At 40.9% G+C, this 18318-nt stretch overlaps 1 protein-coding gene across 1 annotated transcript; it reads right to left on the reverse strand.

The window, feature by feature from the left end:
- Positions 1 to 477: 477 nt before the first annotated feature.
- Gja10 (gap junction protein alpha 10) lies at positions 478 to 4929 on the reverse strand. Its single transcript, XM_070010623.1, has 2 exons — positions 3490 to 4929; positions 478 to 516 (listed from the first exon to the last, which is right to left on the reverse strand). Exons 1-2 carry the CDS (start codon positions 4927 to 4929, stop codon positions 478 to 480), a joined length of 1479 nt encoding a protein of 492 aa, XP_069866724.1.
- Positions 4930 to 18318: the final 13389 nt, after the last annotated feature.

The following is an 18318-nucleotide window of genomic DNA, read 5'->3' on the forward strand; positions in this document are numbered from 1 at the left end:
GCCTGCCAGGTGTCTCTCTGTCAGCTTTCTGTCACTGTAACAAATACCCCCCAAAGAATCTATTTAGAAAGAAAAAAGCCACTTTGGTTCACAATTGTGGAAGTTTCATCCATGGTCTGTGGGTTCCACTGCATTTGGGCCTGTGGTGAGGAAACACATACTGGTGGAAACACATGGCAAAGGGAATTGGTCACCTAACAGAAAGTGTGCAAAAGGAAGGGGGAGGGCCTTGGTTCCAACAGTCCCCTTTGAGGGCATGTCCCCAATGACCTAAGACCTCCCACTATTCCCTGCCTCTTAAAAGTTCCAACACCTCCCCATAGTGCCACACTGGGATCAAGCCTTTAATACACAGGCCTTGAAGGATCTTTTGATCAAAATCATAGCCCTGTAGAGGATACAAGACTCAAAGTTCTTCCATTTGGAGCTGACAAAGGCATAGCTTTCCTCCTGCAGATACCAGCTGCTCCTGGTGAGCTATTTTTTCATAATAGATGAAAGTTCTAGGAGCATATTCTGAAAGAGATAAGGAAGCAAAAAAAATACTCAAAAGACTTACAAAGATCAGCCCTGTCCACTCACCTGGGATACCACACCACCAATACCTCCAGACAGAAGCTTGAGAGGAAGACTGCTCTCCCATTTCCCCAGATACAAACATCGTGTGAACGGTTCTGTTACCTGAGGGTCTTACAAGACAGCTGGACCCTACCTGCCATTGCCTTCTGCTCTTTCTACTCCATCTGCTCTTCTTTTGCTAAAGTCCACATCTGAAACTGAAAGTTCAGTCTTTTCCTAAACTCCATCTGAATGTCCTCTATAAGTAGCCAGCTTTTCAGCTTTCGATAATGTGGAAGGGGAAAACTAATGCAAATAGAGTTCCGTTGTACTAATCTATACCTGATGTTAAAAATGTGCTAAACTCAGGCTGCCTCCTGCAGAGGAAAAGAAACAATAATGGGACATGGGAAAAGAAGATGGGAGGGGAGGGAAAGGAAGGAGAGGAGAGGAGGAGAGGAGAACAGAGAAGAGAGAAGGAGAGGGGAGAGGAGAAAAGTTTTCTAAATGAAACACTTAGAAGTTGAAGAGATGTTCATAGTTATTCTATCAAAGTCCTAAGTTTGTTTTAAACTAGTATAGGACAAGAATGATAATGACAAGAGGTTAATACAATAATGCCAAGAAATCAGGAGAAAAGGTATCCTAAAAGGAAATATAGGCAAGGACAATTAATGGTGGGCATAAAGGTGGCCAATAAACCTATGAATGGCATTAATAATCACAAAATTGAAACTTTAAATAATGAAAAATACTTTCCATACAGCTTAGGCAAGGGGTATGAGAAAATGCCTTCTGTTAGCAAGGGTGTGAGTGCCATAATTGGGGTCCACTGTGCAGGTGAAGGGTTCAACTGGAGCCCCCCCTTAAAACCAATAGACAGCACCTACGAAGTCCTACCATGTATATGCTCACTCAAGCTAATAACAACCCTTCTAAGCATGTAGCAAAGGTGTAGAAAATAGTCAATGCCACACATATTTGTAGTAGAAAAAAAAAGAAACAATCAAAGTGGCCACCAAGTAACTTTTGGTTTCCCCATAAAAGGGAATGTATACATTCATATAAAGACAGAAGCAGGACCAGTGACATATTATTACATCAGGGAAAGTAAATGGCAGAAGCTTCTCTGGAGTATGATCACATTTTGCATTTTTTAAGGCAATAGCTGGACTCTGGTAGCTCAGGCCTGTAATCCTAGCTGCTCAAGAGACTGGGATGAAGTTTTTTTGAAATTTTCAGGTGGCTTTCATGTGTGGTCAAGATTGAGATGCCTACTCTCATTTGGCTTAGCATTTCATGCATTCATTCATTGATCCCAAACATAGTCTCTTAAGCAGATGGCTATCACTGACAAGAAATGAATATTGATTTTGAGAAAAGCATTTCAGTGAAAACACTAGTAGGCTGAGTTTTCCTCAAGGGATGGCTTTAATACAATAGCACAGGGTGTCCATAAACACATGGCAGCTGTGAACTGGGGCAGTTAACATCATGGTTAACCCAGAGCATAAAACAAGGCTGAGCTCACTTAAAGAAACAGAACTAGAGGGTTCTCCCACCACATGTGGGAGAGTTTTCTTCTATTTGAAAAAGAAACAATGCTAATGCAGTGAATAAAATAAGTATCATCCTTTGTTGCAAAACTGAGAAGAATCCACCGTGGACATCTTGTATGTCTTACAACAGGCAAGGAATTTTAATTTCACAATGGCTTTTCAGAGAATGAAATTAAAATCAATATGCTATTGATTTAGGTCTTTGTGAAATGTATCACTAAATATTGGTACATGACTTTTAAATGCCAGTGGTATGAAACCATGGTAAATGCCCTCCTTCCTTAGTCAGACAAGCTTACAAATGATCCTGCCTCCACACTGTGGCAGAAAGAGTTTTTCCTAAAGTACAACCCTGATCCAGTCCCTCTTCAGATTCACATCCTCTTGCTGGTTCTCCATTGCCTGCATACAAGACCTCGCGCTCCCTTGTCCAGTCTTTTTTTTTTTTTTTCAGGCAGGAAAAGAATTTATTTACCGAACTGCTGCCCCGCCATGCATGGTGGAGAAGCATGGCTGAAAAGGATGTCCCTTGTCCAGTCTTTATTCTCTCCACAACCGTCCTTCTACCCCTTGGTCCAGCCACTCACAGCTACAGCCCAGGGAGCTCTGCTATGCAGCCTTTGTCTGTTCCCCATTTTCTGCCATCTATCAGACTTTCTCCTACATACATCAGCCTCCCCTCCCCCACATTCTGGAGAAACTCACCACATCTTTCAAATTTTATTTCAAAGTAACCTTAACGACATGACTTCCTCTGACCCATCCACAAAGAAATGACCACTCCTTGCTTAGCCCATCTACACCCACTCACATAGCATCTTACACTTCATCACACTTACATGTTTGCCTGGAACTTTCCATCTATATTCTGAGCCCTTAGATAGAAGGAACAGTGTTTCATTCATTTATACACCATGACTTAAAAGCATGGTGGGTAGAAAATAACTGTTCTATTAGTTTATTTTATTAATTAAATGAAGTTTCTTGAATGTATTGAAAGAGTAATTTACCTTTCTATGTGCTAGGTTCTGATGGCTCACCCTTGTGATCTTAGCTACTCCAGAGGCTGAGATCTTAGGATCATGGTTTGAAGCCAACTCAAGCAGGATGAGACTCTTATTTCCAATTAACCATCAAAAAGCCCATAGCTCAAGTGGTAGAGCACCAGCCTTGAGTGAAAAAGCCAGGCCCCGAGTTCAAGCCCCAGCACTGGTACAAAAATATAATTACCTTTGTATAAATGAATCTTTCTTTCCATCCACCTTTCTCTGAATACATATATGCATACCCTCCAGGAAGGGAAAAAACTAGCGAGTATAGATTAACTCTTGTGACCATTCTGTGATCAATATGGCTACCATTTTTTACTTACCATTGATGTTCTGTGCCCAGTGGCTGAAGGCAGAGGTGAAATACTGTTTTCCCTGTGAGTTAAATCCAAGAAGGAGCTACTCAGAGAACTGGAAGTTCCCGAGTCACTGTGCAGCTGTCCCTTTTCAGACAGCATTCGTGACAGAAAGCTGGCCTTACGACTGCCTGGGTGAGATTTCTCTCTCCAGACCCCACTCCCTCTCATGCTGCCATCAGTGTCTTTACAATGACTCTGTAGATCTGTGAGAAGTCCCTCTGAGGGCTCCAGGTCCTTGGACTTCTCCCAAGATCCTAATGCATAGGTTGGACAATGTTGAGAGGCCATTGTTGTACCTAGCCAGGAGTGGGACATAGTGCTCTGTAGGCCAACCGAAGAATGGCTTGGTTGCTGTCCTGGGTGCTGAATTTTGGCATCGCTGTGCTGAGGACATGGGCTGTGGACATGGAGCTGTCCACTGTACTGATCCTTCTCAGCCCAGTCCCTTTTGCTAGAGGGCCAATCTACCTCAAGTTGCCTGGACTGTGGAATTTGCCACATTGTTTTAGACTTTGGCACATTGACTCGGATGACTTGCTGCTGATTGTTGGTTTGAAATAGAGACATTTGTTCAGGTAAGGAATTACAAATCGTACATGGCTGGCCCCCTGAATATCTCTTCAAATTGAATGAAGGACTTCTTTCATTCGCAATATCCCCACTGCCAGGTTTCTCATAAAGTGCCCTCATGATTTTCCTGATTCCCAAGTGAAATATTTCCAGGATATTGAGTAACAAGGAGATGGCTGCAATGCTGTGCATGAAGAGCATGAAAATGGTCTTTTCTGTGGGCCTGGATACAAAGCAGTCCACTGCATTGGGGCAAGGAGGTTGTGTGCATTTGTAAAGGGGATGCATTTGAAACCCATAGAGAACATATTGGCCTATCATGAACCCTACTTCCAACACAGATCTGGTCAAGATGTGTAAGACGTAAGTACGCAATAGACACCCTTTCAGAGGGACTTTATGGATCCTCTTCTGCTCCTCTAACCTCCTTAGCTCTCTGTCTATCCTTTGTTGCTCCTCCAAGTCAAGCTCTGGGTTCTCTATTTGGGCTCTAAGATATGACTTTTTCCTCTGTCTCTCTTTCTCAAAGTCCCTGAGTCTATAAAGTGCATGACCCATATATACCAGGGAAGGGGAAGACACAAAGATGATTTGTAAAACCCAGAATCGGATCAAAGATATTGGGAAAGCATCATCATAACAGATGTTGTTGCAACCCGGCTGCTGGGTATTGCAGGAAAATGCTGACTGTTCATCATTCCATACATCCTCAGCAGCCACACCAAGTACCAGCATTCGGAAGATGAAGAGGATGGTCAACCAGATTTTCCCCACTATGGTTGAGTGGGAGTGAACTTCTTCCAGGATGCCACCCAATAAGTTCCAGTCCCCCATAGTTAGGACAAATTCTGAAATAGACAGAAAGCATCAAGGTTGATAGCATCCACAGATGTAATTTATGAAGACATGTGTTCCTAAATATTGGTCATACTTTGATCGTGTCAGCAACACTATGAAGAACTCTCCAACATGAATAGCTGTAGTACATGCTTGATTGAACAAGGATGGTTGCAAGGAATAACAGTATTTTAAAAACACAAAAGACAGGGCTGGGAAGGGGCTCAGTGGTAGAGCACTTGCCTTGCAGGCATGAGGCCCTGGGTTCGATTCCTCAGCACCACATAAGCAAAAAGAAAAAAAGCCAGAAGTGGCACTGTGGCTCAAGTGGTAGAGTGCAGCCTTGAGCTGAAGAGCTGAGGGACAGCGCCCAGGCACAGAGTTCAGGCCCCACGACCAGACCAAAATAAAATAAAATAAAAATAAAAACACAAAAGACTTCATAATTGGATCCAATTTTCTTATTGTACTCTTCTACTCTACCACACACAGCTGCTTGTGATCTCAATGTCCTCACTGGTGTCCATGTTTGTACAACATATTACTATTAGACAATTTCACTAGCTTTTCTATTCACATGAGATGCCCTGCTGACCATACATCTGATATGGTCTTAAATAAGGTACAATTCTAGAGTTTTCCCCAACTATCCCAAATCATAGTTACTTTCTCCCCTTTTTATGTTCTCCACTCATTTGACATTGTGTCCCAGTAAGATTTGTGATGTTTGTATTTATGTTCTATTTTCTGAGAAGGTACAGCTCTTACAGGTACTGGACTCTGCCGTATCTTGGTCCTTTTATAGAAAGCATCAATATACAGTAGATTGAATGGTCTTTTTATTTTAAAATATGATTCCTTGTCTTTATCACTGAAATAACTAACAACAGGAAAAGCAAAGTGGATTCTCATCATTATTCAGGGCTTTCACTGCAAGAGAAAGTGTAATTAAATGAAAGAGAAATCAGCTGAGAAAATTCTCAGGAACAGGATCAGGGCAGGGCAGCAGTAAAGATTAGGGAGATACATAAACAGCATCAGTACCAGCCCATGATTATATCCACTAAGCCACATCTGGACCATTGTATCGTCATGGAATTTTTGCAAACCTATAAGAAAAGTGAATATAAATGTATTTCCTAGAAGCTTGATATCTAAGAAAGAATCAAGAAATCACTGGCATATGCAGGTTGCTTGGTTTGCCCTGGAAAATATAATGTTGCTCAAGATTCAGTAAGGTTAAAACATATGGCGAGTTAAAGGTTTCTAAAATGTGCAAGACTTCCAGATATGGCATGCACAGAGGAAAAAGTGTTAGTAAGTTAACACAAGAGACCATTTTTCTCCCTCCAAAAGCCATTCTTTCAGTAATATTTACTAAAGTGTTACCATCACTGAGGCACTGTGCCAGATGCCAGGAATTCAGCAACAAATATGAGAAATCTAGTTCCAGGTCTCCGAGTCCTTGATTACTAAGAACTCCCATGAACCTATAAAATGGACCAAAACTAAAAAAAGAGAAAAAATATGAATGCTCATAATTTTCCCTAATTATCATTGAACATAAAACAAATTCCAGATGATATAAGAAATTAAATATAAAAGAAAGCCATAAACGTATTAATATCAGGTAAAGTGATCCCATCTACTTGGAAGGCTGAGGTCAGAGAATCATTTGAGCCAAGCGTTCAAGGCCAACATGGACAACACAGTGAGATCCTCCCTCCCATCTCAAAAACTGTATTGAAATAAAACATCAAAGATATACCTTATAATTTTAAAATATGAGAAATCTTTTAAGGCACATTGATGCTAGAAATTATAATTGGTAAAAGTACAGATTTTATCCAACAGCATTGAATGACAAAAAGATATTTAAAATATGCTCCCTTATAGGTTGGGAGGATAAAGTATGGTCCCTTCTAAGTCTGGAGGAAACTAAAGCTGGGCATGGTAGCTCATACCGGTAGACCCATAATTTGTACAAGATAACAATGAGACTCTTATATTTGTTCCACATAATTTTGGATTCTTTGAAATATAAAATTAAAAATGTAGTGTTATATACTATATAGCATAGTATATAAAAAGTTAAATTTAAAATTTTTGGATTCATGCCTAATTGAAGCAATATTTTTTTCTTTTTTGTCTTTGGGGATTGAACATAGGGCCTGGTCCTATGAGCTCTTTTTGCTCAAAACTAGTGCTCTACCACTTTGAGACACAGTTCCACTTTTGCAATAATTTCTTAAGCTCTCTATCTTATTGTAAAGAGCTAAGCTCTTTTTCTCAGAATTAGTTTCCTAAAGGATTTTGACCATTATTTCTTTTTTTAAGATTCCACTAGCACATACAAATAACTCAAGAGCTTCTTTTGTGTATAAAAACCCTGAGTTGGGAGAGTAACTTACTCAATTAGATTTTTTTTTTATGTTTGGCAATCCTAAATTACAAAATGTCTCTTTTGCCACTCTCTTTAAATGTGGAAATCAGTATTTTTCAAAAGCAAATAAAAGAAAACTTAGCTTATGTGAAAAATGGAAGTACAAATCAACTACACAACTTATGGGTGGGGTCAGGAAGGAAAAAGCAGAAAAGGCAAGGGAAGGGTGAAGTTGTCTTAAAAGAAATATGATCTTTACCTGACTTACATAACTGTAACCCCTCTGTAAATCACCTTTATAATAACAATTTTTTAAATAAATAGTACAGTCTATGTGTTAGCATAGAAGAGTGAGATCCTTTCAACAAAAGTCCTAAGTTTCTCTCAAAAACTTATTTTTAACCATTAAATGATTACAGGTTCTAGAATATTCTTGACATTTTATATTAACACATTAATTTACCTTTGCCTATTTAAGAAGCTGATAATCCTAGCCTGAATTTAATTTCAGATCTTGTCTTCCTACACCAATAGGGATTTCCTATGCATTTCTCATAATCAAGTCATTTATATCACTTACCTTACAGGCAGAAAAGAAAATAAAGATTGGGGCTTGCAGAATCTTAAAGTTGCATCATGTGTGGTTCATCAGTGGGAGAAATGATGCTGTTGACACAGATAGAGCTCTGATCAAGTGGCTGTGAGACCCCAATCCAAAGTGAGCACAGTAACTTTAATCAATATGATCTAACCTAATTTTACCCCAAAGTTCGAATGTCCTTCAGTGCTTTACAACTGTCTTGTCAGATTCTAGCTGACACTAAAAGGGGTCTCCTGTTAGCGTATTATATTTGGAAGTGAAATTTTTTTAATGGTAATTTTCTTTTTTTCGTTTTGGGAAGAATGTAGTGATTTGAGTTTGGGAACATTTCTTTCCGTGCACTGATTGCTCTGGGAATCAATTGTAACAAGTCAATGAGTCATGTCCAGTTTTGCAAATAGCTGCCTGGGGGGTGAGAGGGGGATCTAGCATCAACAAATGTGACCAAATAATAATGAAATGACAATCAAATCAATGTGTATTTTTGCAAATTATATCATGATGATCATTGTTCTGTATTTTTTCAAAGATTTTTTTTTTATTCTCTTTTTTCTTTTCTTTTCTTTCCTTTTTTTTTTTTTTTTTAATTGTTGTTGTTGTTGGTCATGGGGCTTGAACTCTGGGCCTGCGTGCTGTCTCTGAGCTCTTCAGCTCAAGGATAGCACTCTACCACTTGAGTCACAGTGCCACTTCTGGTTTTCTGAGTGGTTTATTAGAGATAAGAGTCTCACGGACTTTTCCTTCCCGGGCTGGCTTTGAACCCTGATCCTCAGATCTCAGGCTCCTGAGTAGCTAAGATTACAGGTGTGAGCCACCAGTGCCTGGCCAAAGATTTCTTTAGGCTTAGAAATATTCCAAACACATGGCATGGTAGCTCATGTTCATAATCCTAGCTACTCAGAAGATTGTGGTTCAAAGCCAGTCTGGGCAAGAAAGTCTGTGAGATTTTGTCTTTAATTAAGCAGCAATAAGTCAGAAGTAGAGTTATGTTCCAAGTGATAGAGTGCCAGCCTTGAGTGAAATAGCTAAGGGACAGTGGTGCCCAGGCTCTAAGTTCAAGCCCCCAGTAGCAACAAAGGATAAAGGATAGATGAAAGATGAAGGATGAAGGAGGAGAAGGAGAAGTAGGAGAAGGAATGGGAGAAGAAGAAGAAACTCAAAAGGAGAATATATGTAAGGCATTGTTGGCTCATGCCTGTAATCTGATCTACTTTGGAAGCTGATATTTGAGGATTGAGGTTCAAAGTCCAGACAGGAAAGTCTGTAAGGTTCTTCTCTCCAATTAACTACCAAAATAAGCCAGAAGTGGACCTGTGGCTCACATGGTAGAGCATTAGACTTGAGCAGAAAAGCTCAGGGAAAGCATCTAGGCTCTAAGTCAAGCCCCAGGATTGGCAAACACAAAAAGAAAAGAATAGGAATTATTTGACTACTGAAGTGGGCAACCTATCTGTGGATTATACATCCTAGGAGTGTACAACGAAATATTGGAATATTCTACTAGGCCAAATTCAACAGCTATACAGCTCAGGAAAAGAATCTTTTTCAATAAACAATCCATAGCCATAGAACCTAGGTTTAATTGTGTGTGTGTGGTGGGTGGGGAGGGGCTTGAACTCAGTCCTGGGGCTTGAACTCAGGGCCTAAGCTCTGTCTCTGAGCTTATTTTTTTTTTGCTCAAAGCTAGTGCTCTACCACTTGAGCCACAGCTCTACTTCTGGTGTTTTGGGTAGTTTAGTGGAGATAAAAATCTCACAGACGGGCTGGGAAGGTAGCTCAGTGGTAGAGTGCTTGCCTTGCATGCATGAGGCCCTGAGTTCCATTCCTCAGCACCACATCAGCAGAAAAAACAAACAAACAAACAAACCCAGAAGTGGCGCTGTGTCTCAAGTGGTAGAGCACTAGCCTTGAGCTGAAGAGCTGAGGGACAGCGCCCAGGCCCAGAGTTCAGGCCCCACAACCGGACCCCCCCCCCAAAAAAAATCTCACAGACATTCCTGCCCAGGCTGGCTTCAAACTGTGATCCTCAGATCTCAGCTTCCTGAGTAGCTAGGATTACAGGTGTGAGCCACTGGAACCTGGCAAGGTTTAATTCTTGTAGAGAAAGAGTACAAATTCCAGTGGAAATAAAGTAGAGACTAGTTCTCCCAATGCAATATCTGGCATTTTTGCTAGTCATGTGGTAATTACGCAGTCTGGCTGCCATCTTAAAGGAGCTGCCATCAAGGGCAAGAGCAACACTAGAACCCAATAATGGCTTTAAATCTCAGTCCCTAGGCATGATTCTTTCCCATATTAAGTATAGATGTACATTAAGTTAGTGATAGTTCTTAAGTATCCTCTGCATATTCTATATTGGAAATGTAGCTTTAGAGAAAGGATGAGGATAAAAGGAAGACATGGGAGACAACTTTCCTTACAAGGCACAGGGAGAGGCAGCCCCAAGCCTCTGCAGTGAACAAAGACATTCCATTCAGATAGCAGCTAAAACGGCAGGCTAGCCAGCTGCAGAGATTAAAAAGCCAAAAGTCTAAAATCTCACTGGAAAAAAATAAATAAGATAAAAAATAAAAAACTGGGTAGGCCATAAAAGCTGAGAGAGAATCTCCAGGTTGTACCAAAAGAGAGTCTCAGGAGCTAGCCCTCCGGGAAAAGCCACTGATTCCAGACATGCCACAACCCCACCCACACTCAAGTCATTCCCAGCCACTCCAAGCTCCAAAAGCCAGCTTCTTCCTACCTGCATTATACACAAAACAGATTGCTTTCCCACTAAATTAGTCTGGGCAGAGGGACACAAAGACCCCAACTCTGTAAGACAGAACATTTTTCTGCCTGATCAAACAAACCAATTTATAAAACCAACTAAGCCACCAGGAAAACTGACCACTGCAAGGAAATCAAAGACTTCAAGAGAATGGATAGTGGACATAGGGAAACACAAGATCCCCCAAATGAATTGAAGAGATTGTTTTCTAAATATAATTTTTTTCTATTTTTATTATTTTTATTTTCCTTTCTCCCTATTGTTTTTTTCTTCTTCATTGCTGTTCTGTTCATTCCTAGATGCACTGCCTACAGTGATTACTAAGCTTCCTCCCTAATTGTGTGCATACTTAATTCAGACTATATTTTGATTACTCAGTTCTCTATTTCTCACCCTTAGTATTTTTCATTTTAGTATTGTTACTTTATACATATATTTAAAAATGCTACACTGTTACCAAATGGGGTTCATTCCAGGGATGCAAAGCTGGTTCAATATAAACAAGTCAATTGTAATTCAACATATCAATAGGAGGAAGGACAAGAACCACATGATCATCTCAATAGATGCAGAAAAAGCATTTGACAAGGTCCAACATGGTGAAAGCTCTGGAGAAACTAGGAATCCGTGGCACATTCCTCAATATAATAAAGGCTGTGTATGACAAACCTACAGCTAGTTTTATACTTAATGGTGAAAAGTTAAAGCCATTTCCTCTGTAATCAGGAATGAGACAAGGATATCACTCTAGCAACTCCTCTTCAATATAGTACTGGAATTCCTAAGCAGAGCAATAAGGCAAGAGGCAAACATAAAGCAGATCCAAATAGGGAAAGAAGTAAAACTCGCCCTCTTAGCAGATGACATGATCCTGTATTTAAAGATCCCCATAGATTCCTCTCCCAAGTTACTTGAGCTGATCCAAAACTTTGGTTAAAAGTAGCAGGGTATAGCCAGGCGCAGGTGGCCCATGCCTGTAATTCTAGCTACTCAGGGGGCTGAGATCTGAAGATAGCAAGCAAGTCAAAGCCAGCCCAGGCAGGAAAACCTGTGAGACTCTTATCTCGGATAAACCACCAGAAAACTGGAAGTGGCGCTGTGGCTCAAGTGGTAGAGCGCTCGCCTTGAGCTGAAGAGCCCAGGGACAGTACCCAGGCTCAGAGTTCACAACGGGCAAAAAAAAAAAGTAACAGTATAAAATTGACCCACAAAAATCAGTAGCTTTTCTGTATGCCAACAATAAGAAGAGTGAGGTTGACAGAAAAGCAACTCCTTTTATAATAGCCTCAACAACAACAACAACAACTAGAATTAATTTATCCAAGGAGGTGAAGGATCTCTATAATGAAACTTTAAAAACCTGAAAAAGGGAAATTAAAGCAGATTTACGGAAGTGGAAAACCTTCCCATGCTCTGGGATTGGGAGGATTAACCACGAAAATGGCAATACTGCCCAGAGCTATCTAGAAATTCAATGCAATGCCCATAAACATCCCAACATCATTCTTTAATGAAATACAGGATGTAATCCAAAACTTCATATGGAATAATAGAAGACATTGAATAGCAAGAACAATTCTTAGCAGGAAGAACAGTGCTGGAGGAATACCAATATCAAACTCTATTACAAAGCTGCAGTTATATAAAAACAGTACTGATGCATGAACAGGCTTGAGGACCAATAGAATTAAAGACCCAGAAATGATCCCACAGACCTATGGCTACCTAATTTTTGACAAGGGAGCCAAAAACATCAGATGGAAGAAAGACAGCCTCTTCAACAAATGGTGCTGGCAGAATTAGCTATAGACATGTAGAAAACTGAAGTTACATCCTTACACATCACCCTGCACCAGAACCAACTCCAAATGGATCAAACACCTCAAAGGAAGAGCAGATACCCTGAATTTTTTTTTTTTTGGTCTGGTTGTGGGGCCTGAACTCTGGGCCTGGGTGCTGTCCCTCAGCTCTTCAGCTCAAGGCTAGCATTCTACCACTTGAGCCACAGTGCCACTTCAGGCTTTTTTTTTTCTGCTTATGTGGTCCTGAGGAATCAAACCCAGGGCTTCATGCATGCAAGGCAAGCGCTCTACCACTGAGCCACCTTCCCAGCCCTGTACCCTGAAAATATTACAGGAAGGAATAGGGAATACTCTAGGGCCCCTTGGCACAGGTTGAAACTTCCTAAATAAAGATCCAGAAACAAGCCGGGCGCTGGTGGCTCACGCCTGTAATCCTAGCTACTCAGGAGGCTGAGATCTGAGGATCGCGGTTCAAAGCCAGCCCGGGCAGGAGAGACTGTGAGACTCCTATCTCCAATAAACCACCAGAAAACTGGAAGTGGCGCTGTAGCTCAAGTGGTAGAGCGCTCGCCTTGAGCTGAAGAGCTGTGGGACAGCGCCCAGGCCCAGAGTTCAAGCCCCACGACCGACCAAAAAAAAAAAAAAAAAGATCCAGAAACACAATAAATCAAATGAAGACTGGATAAAATGGGATTACATTAAACTGCAGCGCTTCTGCATGACAAAGGACAGAGCTAGCAAGATAAATAGAAAGCTTCCAAATTGGGAGACAATCTTCACTAGCTATACAACAGACAAGAGCCTCATATCAAAAACATACCGAAAGCTCAAAAAAATCCTCCAACAGCAAATCCTCAAAGAAACAACCACCTCATTAATAAATGGGCTAAATAATTAAAAAGATACTCCTCTGGAGAGGAAATAAGAATAGCCAATAGACACATGAAGAAATGTTCAACATCTCTGGCTATAAAAGAAATGCAAATCAAAACCACACTGAGATTCTACCTTACCCCAGTGAGAATGGCCATTATCAAGAAAACAAGTAATACTAAGAAATGTACGCATTATCCTGCCCATGTAATTGTAACCCCTCTGTACAGTATGTTCACAAATAAAATAAAATTTAAAAAAAAAAAGAAAACAAGTAATAGTAGATGCTGGTGGGGATGTGACCAAAAGGGAAGACTACTAACACTATTGGTGGGAATGTAAACTTGTTCAACCACTCTGGAAAGCCGTATGGAGATTCCTCAAAAGACTAAACATATAGCTCCTCTATGACCTTGCAATCCCACTTCTTGACATTTACCCAAATGCCACACTAAAGCTACCAGCACACCTATGTTCATTGCAACATTGTTCACCATAGCTAAGACATGGAACCAACCCAGATGCCCTTCAGTAGATGAATAGATTAAAAAAATGTGGTATGTATACACAATTAAATTCTATGCTTCCATAATAAAGAATGGCATCACTACATTCATAAGGGAATGGAAAGACTTGGAAAAAATCATATTAAGTGATGTAATCCAGACCCAAAGAAACATAGGTTGCCTTGTTTCCCTCATTTGTAATTATTAGTATATGTCTAGGATAGTCCTAGCAGAAGATCACAATCGCTCAATAGCTATGACCATATTAAATGATGCTAATCAAAATGAACTCCAAGATATGGAAACAAGAGGGTTTTTTTGTTGTTGTTGCTGCTGTTGTTTTTAATGCACTGTGTGCAGTTATATCTTTTTCCTTCTGTTTGTTTGTTTTTCCTTTTGATTTACTTCCTATTGAAACAAGAGGGTTTTTGTTGTTGCTGCTGTTGCTGCTTTTAATGCACTGTGTACAATTATTTCTTTTTCTTTCAGTTTGTTTGTTTTTCCTTTTTGTTTACTCCCTGTTGTCACTGTTTTTGATTTTCTTTTTGTTTTTTTTTGGGTCCAGTCATGGGGCCTGAACTCTGGGCCTAGGCGCTGTCATACAGCTCTTCAGCTCAAGGCTAGCGCTCTACCACTTGAGCCACAGCGCCACTGCCGGCTTTTTTTTTTTCTCTGTTTATGTGGTGCTGAGGAATGGAACCCAGGGCCTCATGCATGCAAGGCAAGAGCTCTACCACTGAGTCACCTTCCCAGCCCTATAAATACAATATATTTTTTTTTTGTCGGCCATGGGCTTGAACTCTGGGCCTGGGCGCTATCCCTCCTCAGCTCTTCAGCTCAAGGCGAGCACTCTACCACTTGAGCCACAGCACCACTTCCAAGAATTCTTTTTTTTTTTTTTTTTGGTCGGTCATGGGGCTTGAACTCTGGGCCTGGGTGCTGTCCCTCAGCTCTTCAGCTCAAGGCCAGCGCTCTACCACTTGAGCTACAGCGCCACTTCCAGTGTTTTTGATTTTGGTACCCTGTGTCTTGTATATATGTTTATCTGATTTGGGGAAGAGAAAGGGAAATAACAAAATGGTGAGACAAAGGACAAAGGGTGAGCCAATACAACAGAGATACTCACAAGACATTATGTTGCAAATGAACTTTACAACTTGGCTGGGGGGTAGTAGGGTATGTGTGTGAGAAAAGGAGGGAGTAACAATGTTCAGAAAAAAATGTACTTATTACATTAGTTATATAACTGTAACCCCTCTGCATATCACCCTTTCAAAAAAATAAAGTCGAGTAAGATTGTTAGACCTTGTGTTCAAACCCCAGTACTGGTGCACATGTACACACACACACACACACACACACACACACACACACACACACACACACACACACGTACAATTAGGACCCAACCATTTGTTGCCTACAAGAAATATATATCTGGGGGGAGGGGGAAGGCTGAGAAGGGATGTGAAGGGTAAACAAAGGAGGAGGCTGCAATGCTTGGTAAGAAATGTACGCATTATCCTGCCCACGTAATTGTAACTCCTCTGTACAGTATGTTCACAAATAAAATTAAATTAAATTTAAAAAAAGAAATATATATCACTGACAAAGACAAATATAAACTTAGGATAAAAGGATGAAAAAAGATATTCCAATCATTCCTCAATAAATTAAAAATAGACCTACCTTTTGACCCAATCATTCCACCTTGGACATATATTTGAAGGAGTGAAAATCAATACACAAGAGAAATACCTGCACACTCATGTGTATTGCAGTACAGTTCACAATGGCCAAACTGAAATCCGATGAGAAGCTCAACAATAGATGACTAGATAAAGACAATACCTTAAATGAATGTCAGAGGACAGCACACATCCATAAAGAAAACTCATGTTATTTTCAAGAATATGAATGGAATAAATAAGAGAATATCATGTTGAGTGAGATAAGCTAAGCTCAAAAAGCCAAATATCATGTTTTCACTCATTTAGGGAGGCTAGTGACACCCCTAATGCATATATATTCATATATGTTCATAAGCACCTATACATATCTATATACATATACATGATTCTAACTGTGGGACTGCTAGTGGGATGAAGAAGAGGGAAGAGGGGAAAAAGGAAGATGGAGGGGAAATCATTCCAAAACACATCACAACTATATATGAAGATAGCATAAGGAATCTCAATGAAAGCTGTTGGTCAATGGATGTAGTAGGATGGGGAAAGAAAAAGCAATATAAAATGTTATTCTGATCTCCTGGGCTGCAGGAAGCTCACTACAAGCCCAGTTGGGATGCCATTGCATACCATTCCATTGTGAATAGACGTTGATGTGGCAATGTGAACCTCACATTTCTGTGCATGGGTGGAAGATTTTCTCAAACTTTTGGGCAGAAGTGGGTTTCTGTTATTACACACACCTGTCTCCGACCCTTTCTGTTTTGTTTTTACTTTTAACCCTTGTATATTAGTATTGCAGGCCACAGACATGGCAGGCAATTAACAGGTGAAGAACCAATTGAAAAGTGTTTAAACTCCTGTGTTTGCTAACAGGCTTCTGAATGGATTGCTGGTCCACAAAGAGGACTGGACAAGGTAGCAAGGAGTTGCAAGGAGTTGCTGTATCAGCTACCACAGCCTTAAAACAAAGTTGGTGTCTCTTTGGACTTTAAAAATGTTCCTATGCAAAAAATGTTCTGATACAGCATTTTTTTTGTTTAATCAAGTGAACAACAGGGTTTTTCCATGGGAAAAATATTAAAATATATACACGATTAAAATATACACGTCTGAAATATCTTGAAGAAATTCCTTGGTGTAATTAACTTACGCCAAAAGTAATACATAGCAAGAAAGCAAAGTAGACTCTGATGGTGGGGGGAGGGAAGCAGGTAGTCTGTAGTAGAACTTCACAACAGTTTGCTAAGAAACAAAAACAGTAACAGGAAAGGGTTGGGGAAGATACAGACCATAAGAACATGTTCTTTACTTCTCAATAATGGATTCAAACCAATGCATCAAATCATTCATGAAGTCAGAGTCCTCATGGTTTAATCATCTCTGGATATACCTCTGGATATACCTCCACAAATATAACCAGAGGTGTGCTTTGCTGTTTTTCAAAAATATTCTTGATTTTGATCAAGTAGACAAAACCACCAAAAGTGACATCAATTAAGATGTATTATACTCATAAACTGACATGTCAAAACTCCTCTGTAGAACTACTTAATTTTAAAACTTAATTGTCAATTTGATACCCAAACACAACTTCTTAAACTATAACATTTTGTCCCAGCTCTGCCCTCCAAAAGATCATGTCCATTTTATAATGCAAAATGCATTTAGCCCATCTCTAAGAGTTCCCAAAGTCTTAACAGCCCCAATGTTCAAAAATCCCAGTCTAAAGTCTCTTCTGCGACTCAGGGAAAATTCTTAGCTGGATTTTTTTTTTCCAGTCCTGGGGCTCAAACTCAGGGCCTAGTCACTGTCCCTGAGTTTCTTTTGCTCAAAGCTAGCATTCTACCACTTAAGCCACAGCACCATATCTGGCTTTTTCTGTTCAGGTGGCACTGAGGAATTAAACCCAGGGCTTCATGCATGCCAGGCAAGCACTCTACCACTAAGCCATATTCCCAGCCCTCCTAGACTCTTGAATAGCTAGGATTAGAGGACTGATCCCTTGCACCCAGTTGCAAGGAGATCTTAAGGTCGAGGTTAGCCTGAATTACATAGCAAGCCCCTTTCATACACACCAAAAAAGTGTGTGGAGGGGAGGCAAATTAGGATGACTAAAATGCACACACGCAGAAGCAAGTGGGGATGAAGGTCAGGGGATTGCTAAATATGTAGCCACCGGGTGTCGATTCATGTCACTACCAAAGGTAGGAGCGGAGCTCGGGAAGCTAGATCTACTAGCAGGTGTTACGGGGCAATTCGGTACGGAAATCTCTCACAAACTCTCCTGTCTCCCATCTCACCAAAAGTCTCTTTCCTTGCCTTATGTAAGTTCCCGACACCCTGCGCTGAGCAGGTCTGCCTGCCATCCAGGGGAGTACCGTGGGGGCAGGGAACAAGGCCGGTGGGCCAGCGTCCAGCACTAGTCGAGAACGCAGCTAACATCCGATAGAACCCGTGGACTACGGGCCTCAAGGGCCCAAGCCTTCGGAGAACTCAGTTTCCCTTTCTTTAAAGAACTTCCCCCCAGGGCCCGCCCCTTCCGTAGTGAAGTCCTGCCCCCTCGCCGCCCCGACCTCCCGACGCCCCACCCTTTTCCTTTAAGACAGACAGAAGAGAACAGAGTTTGGCGCCAACTGTGTGGGTTTTTTTCCTCCTTCCAAAGGCGGGAACTTGTTGTGTGCGCCGGGACGTGCTTTGCGTCTCAGGTGATTGGTCGTGGGCCCTCCGTCCCGCCTAGTCGCTCGGATTCCGTCCTGCGATTGG

This window comes from Dipodomys merriami, unplaced genomic scaffold (assembly GCF_024711535.1).
Source record: "Dipodomys merriami isolate MVZ:Mamm:240054 unplaced genomic scaffold, mDipMer1.0.p SCAF_8, whole genome shotgun sequence".
In the NCBI taxonomy this organism is placed as follows: domain Eukaryota; kingdom Metazoa; phylum Chordata; class Mammalia; order Rodentia; family Heteromyidae; genus Dipodomys; species Dipodomys merriami.

Bases quoted from the DNA above. Each gene is read 5' to 3' on its own strand.
- Gja10 (XM_070010623.1), bottom strand. From the start codon at position 4,929: ATGGGGGACTGGAACTTATTGGGTGGCATCCTGGAAGAAGTTCACTCC. The intron at 517-3,489 runs GTAAGTAAAAAA...TATCTCTTTCAG, and splicing joins CTGGGCACAGAACATCAATG to AATATGCTCCTAGAACTTTC.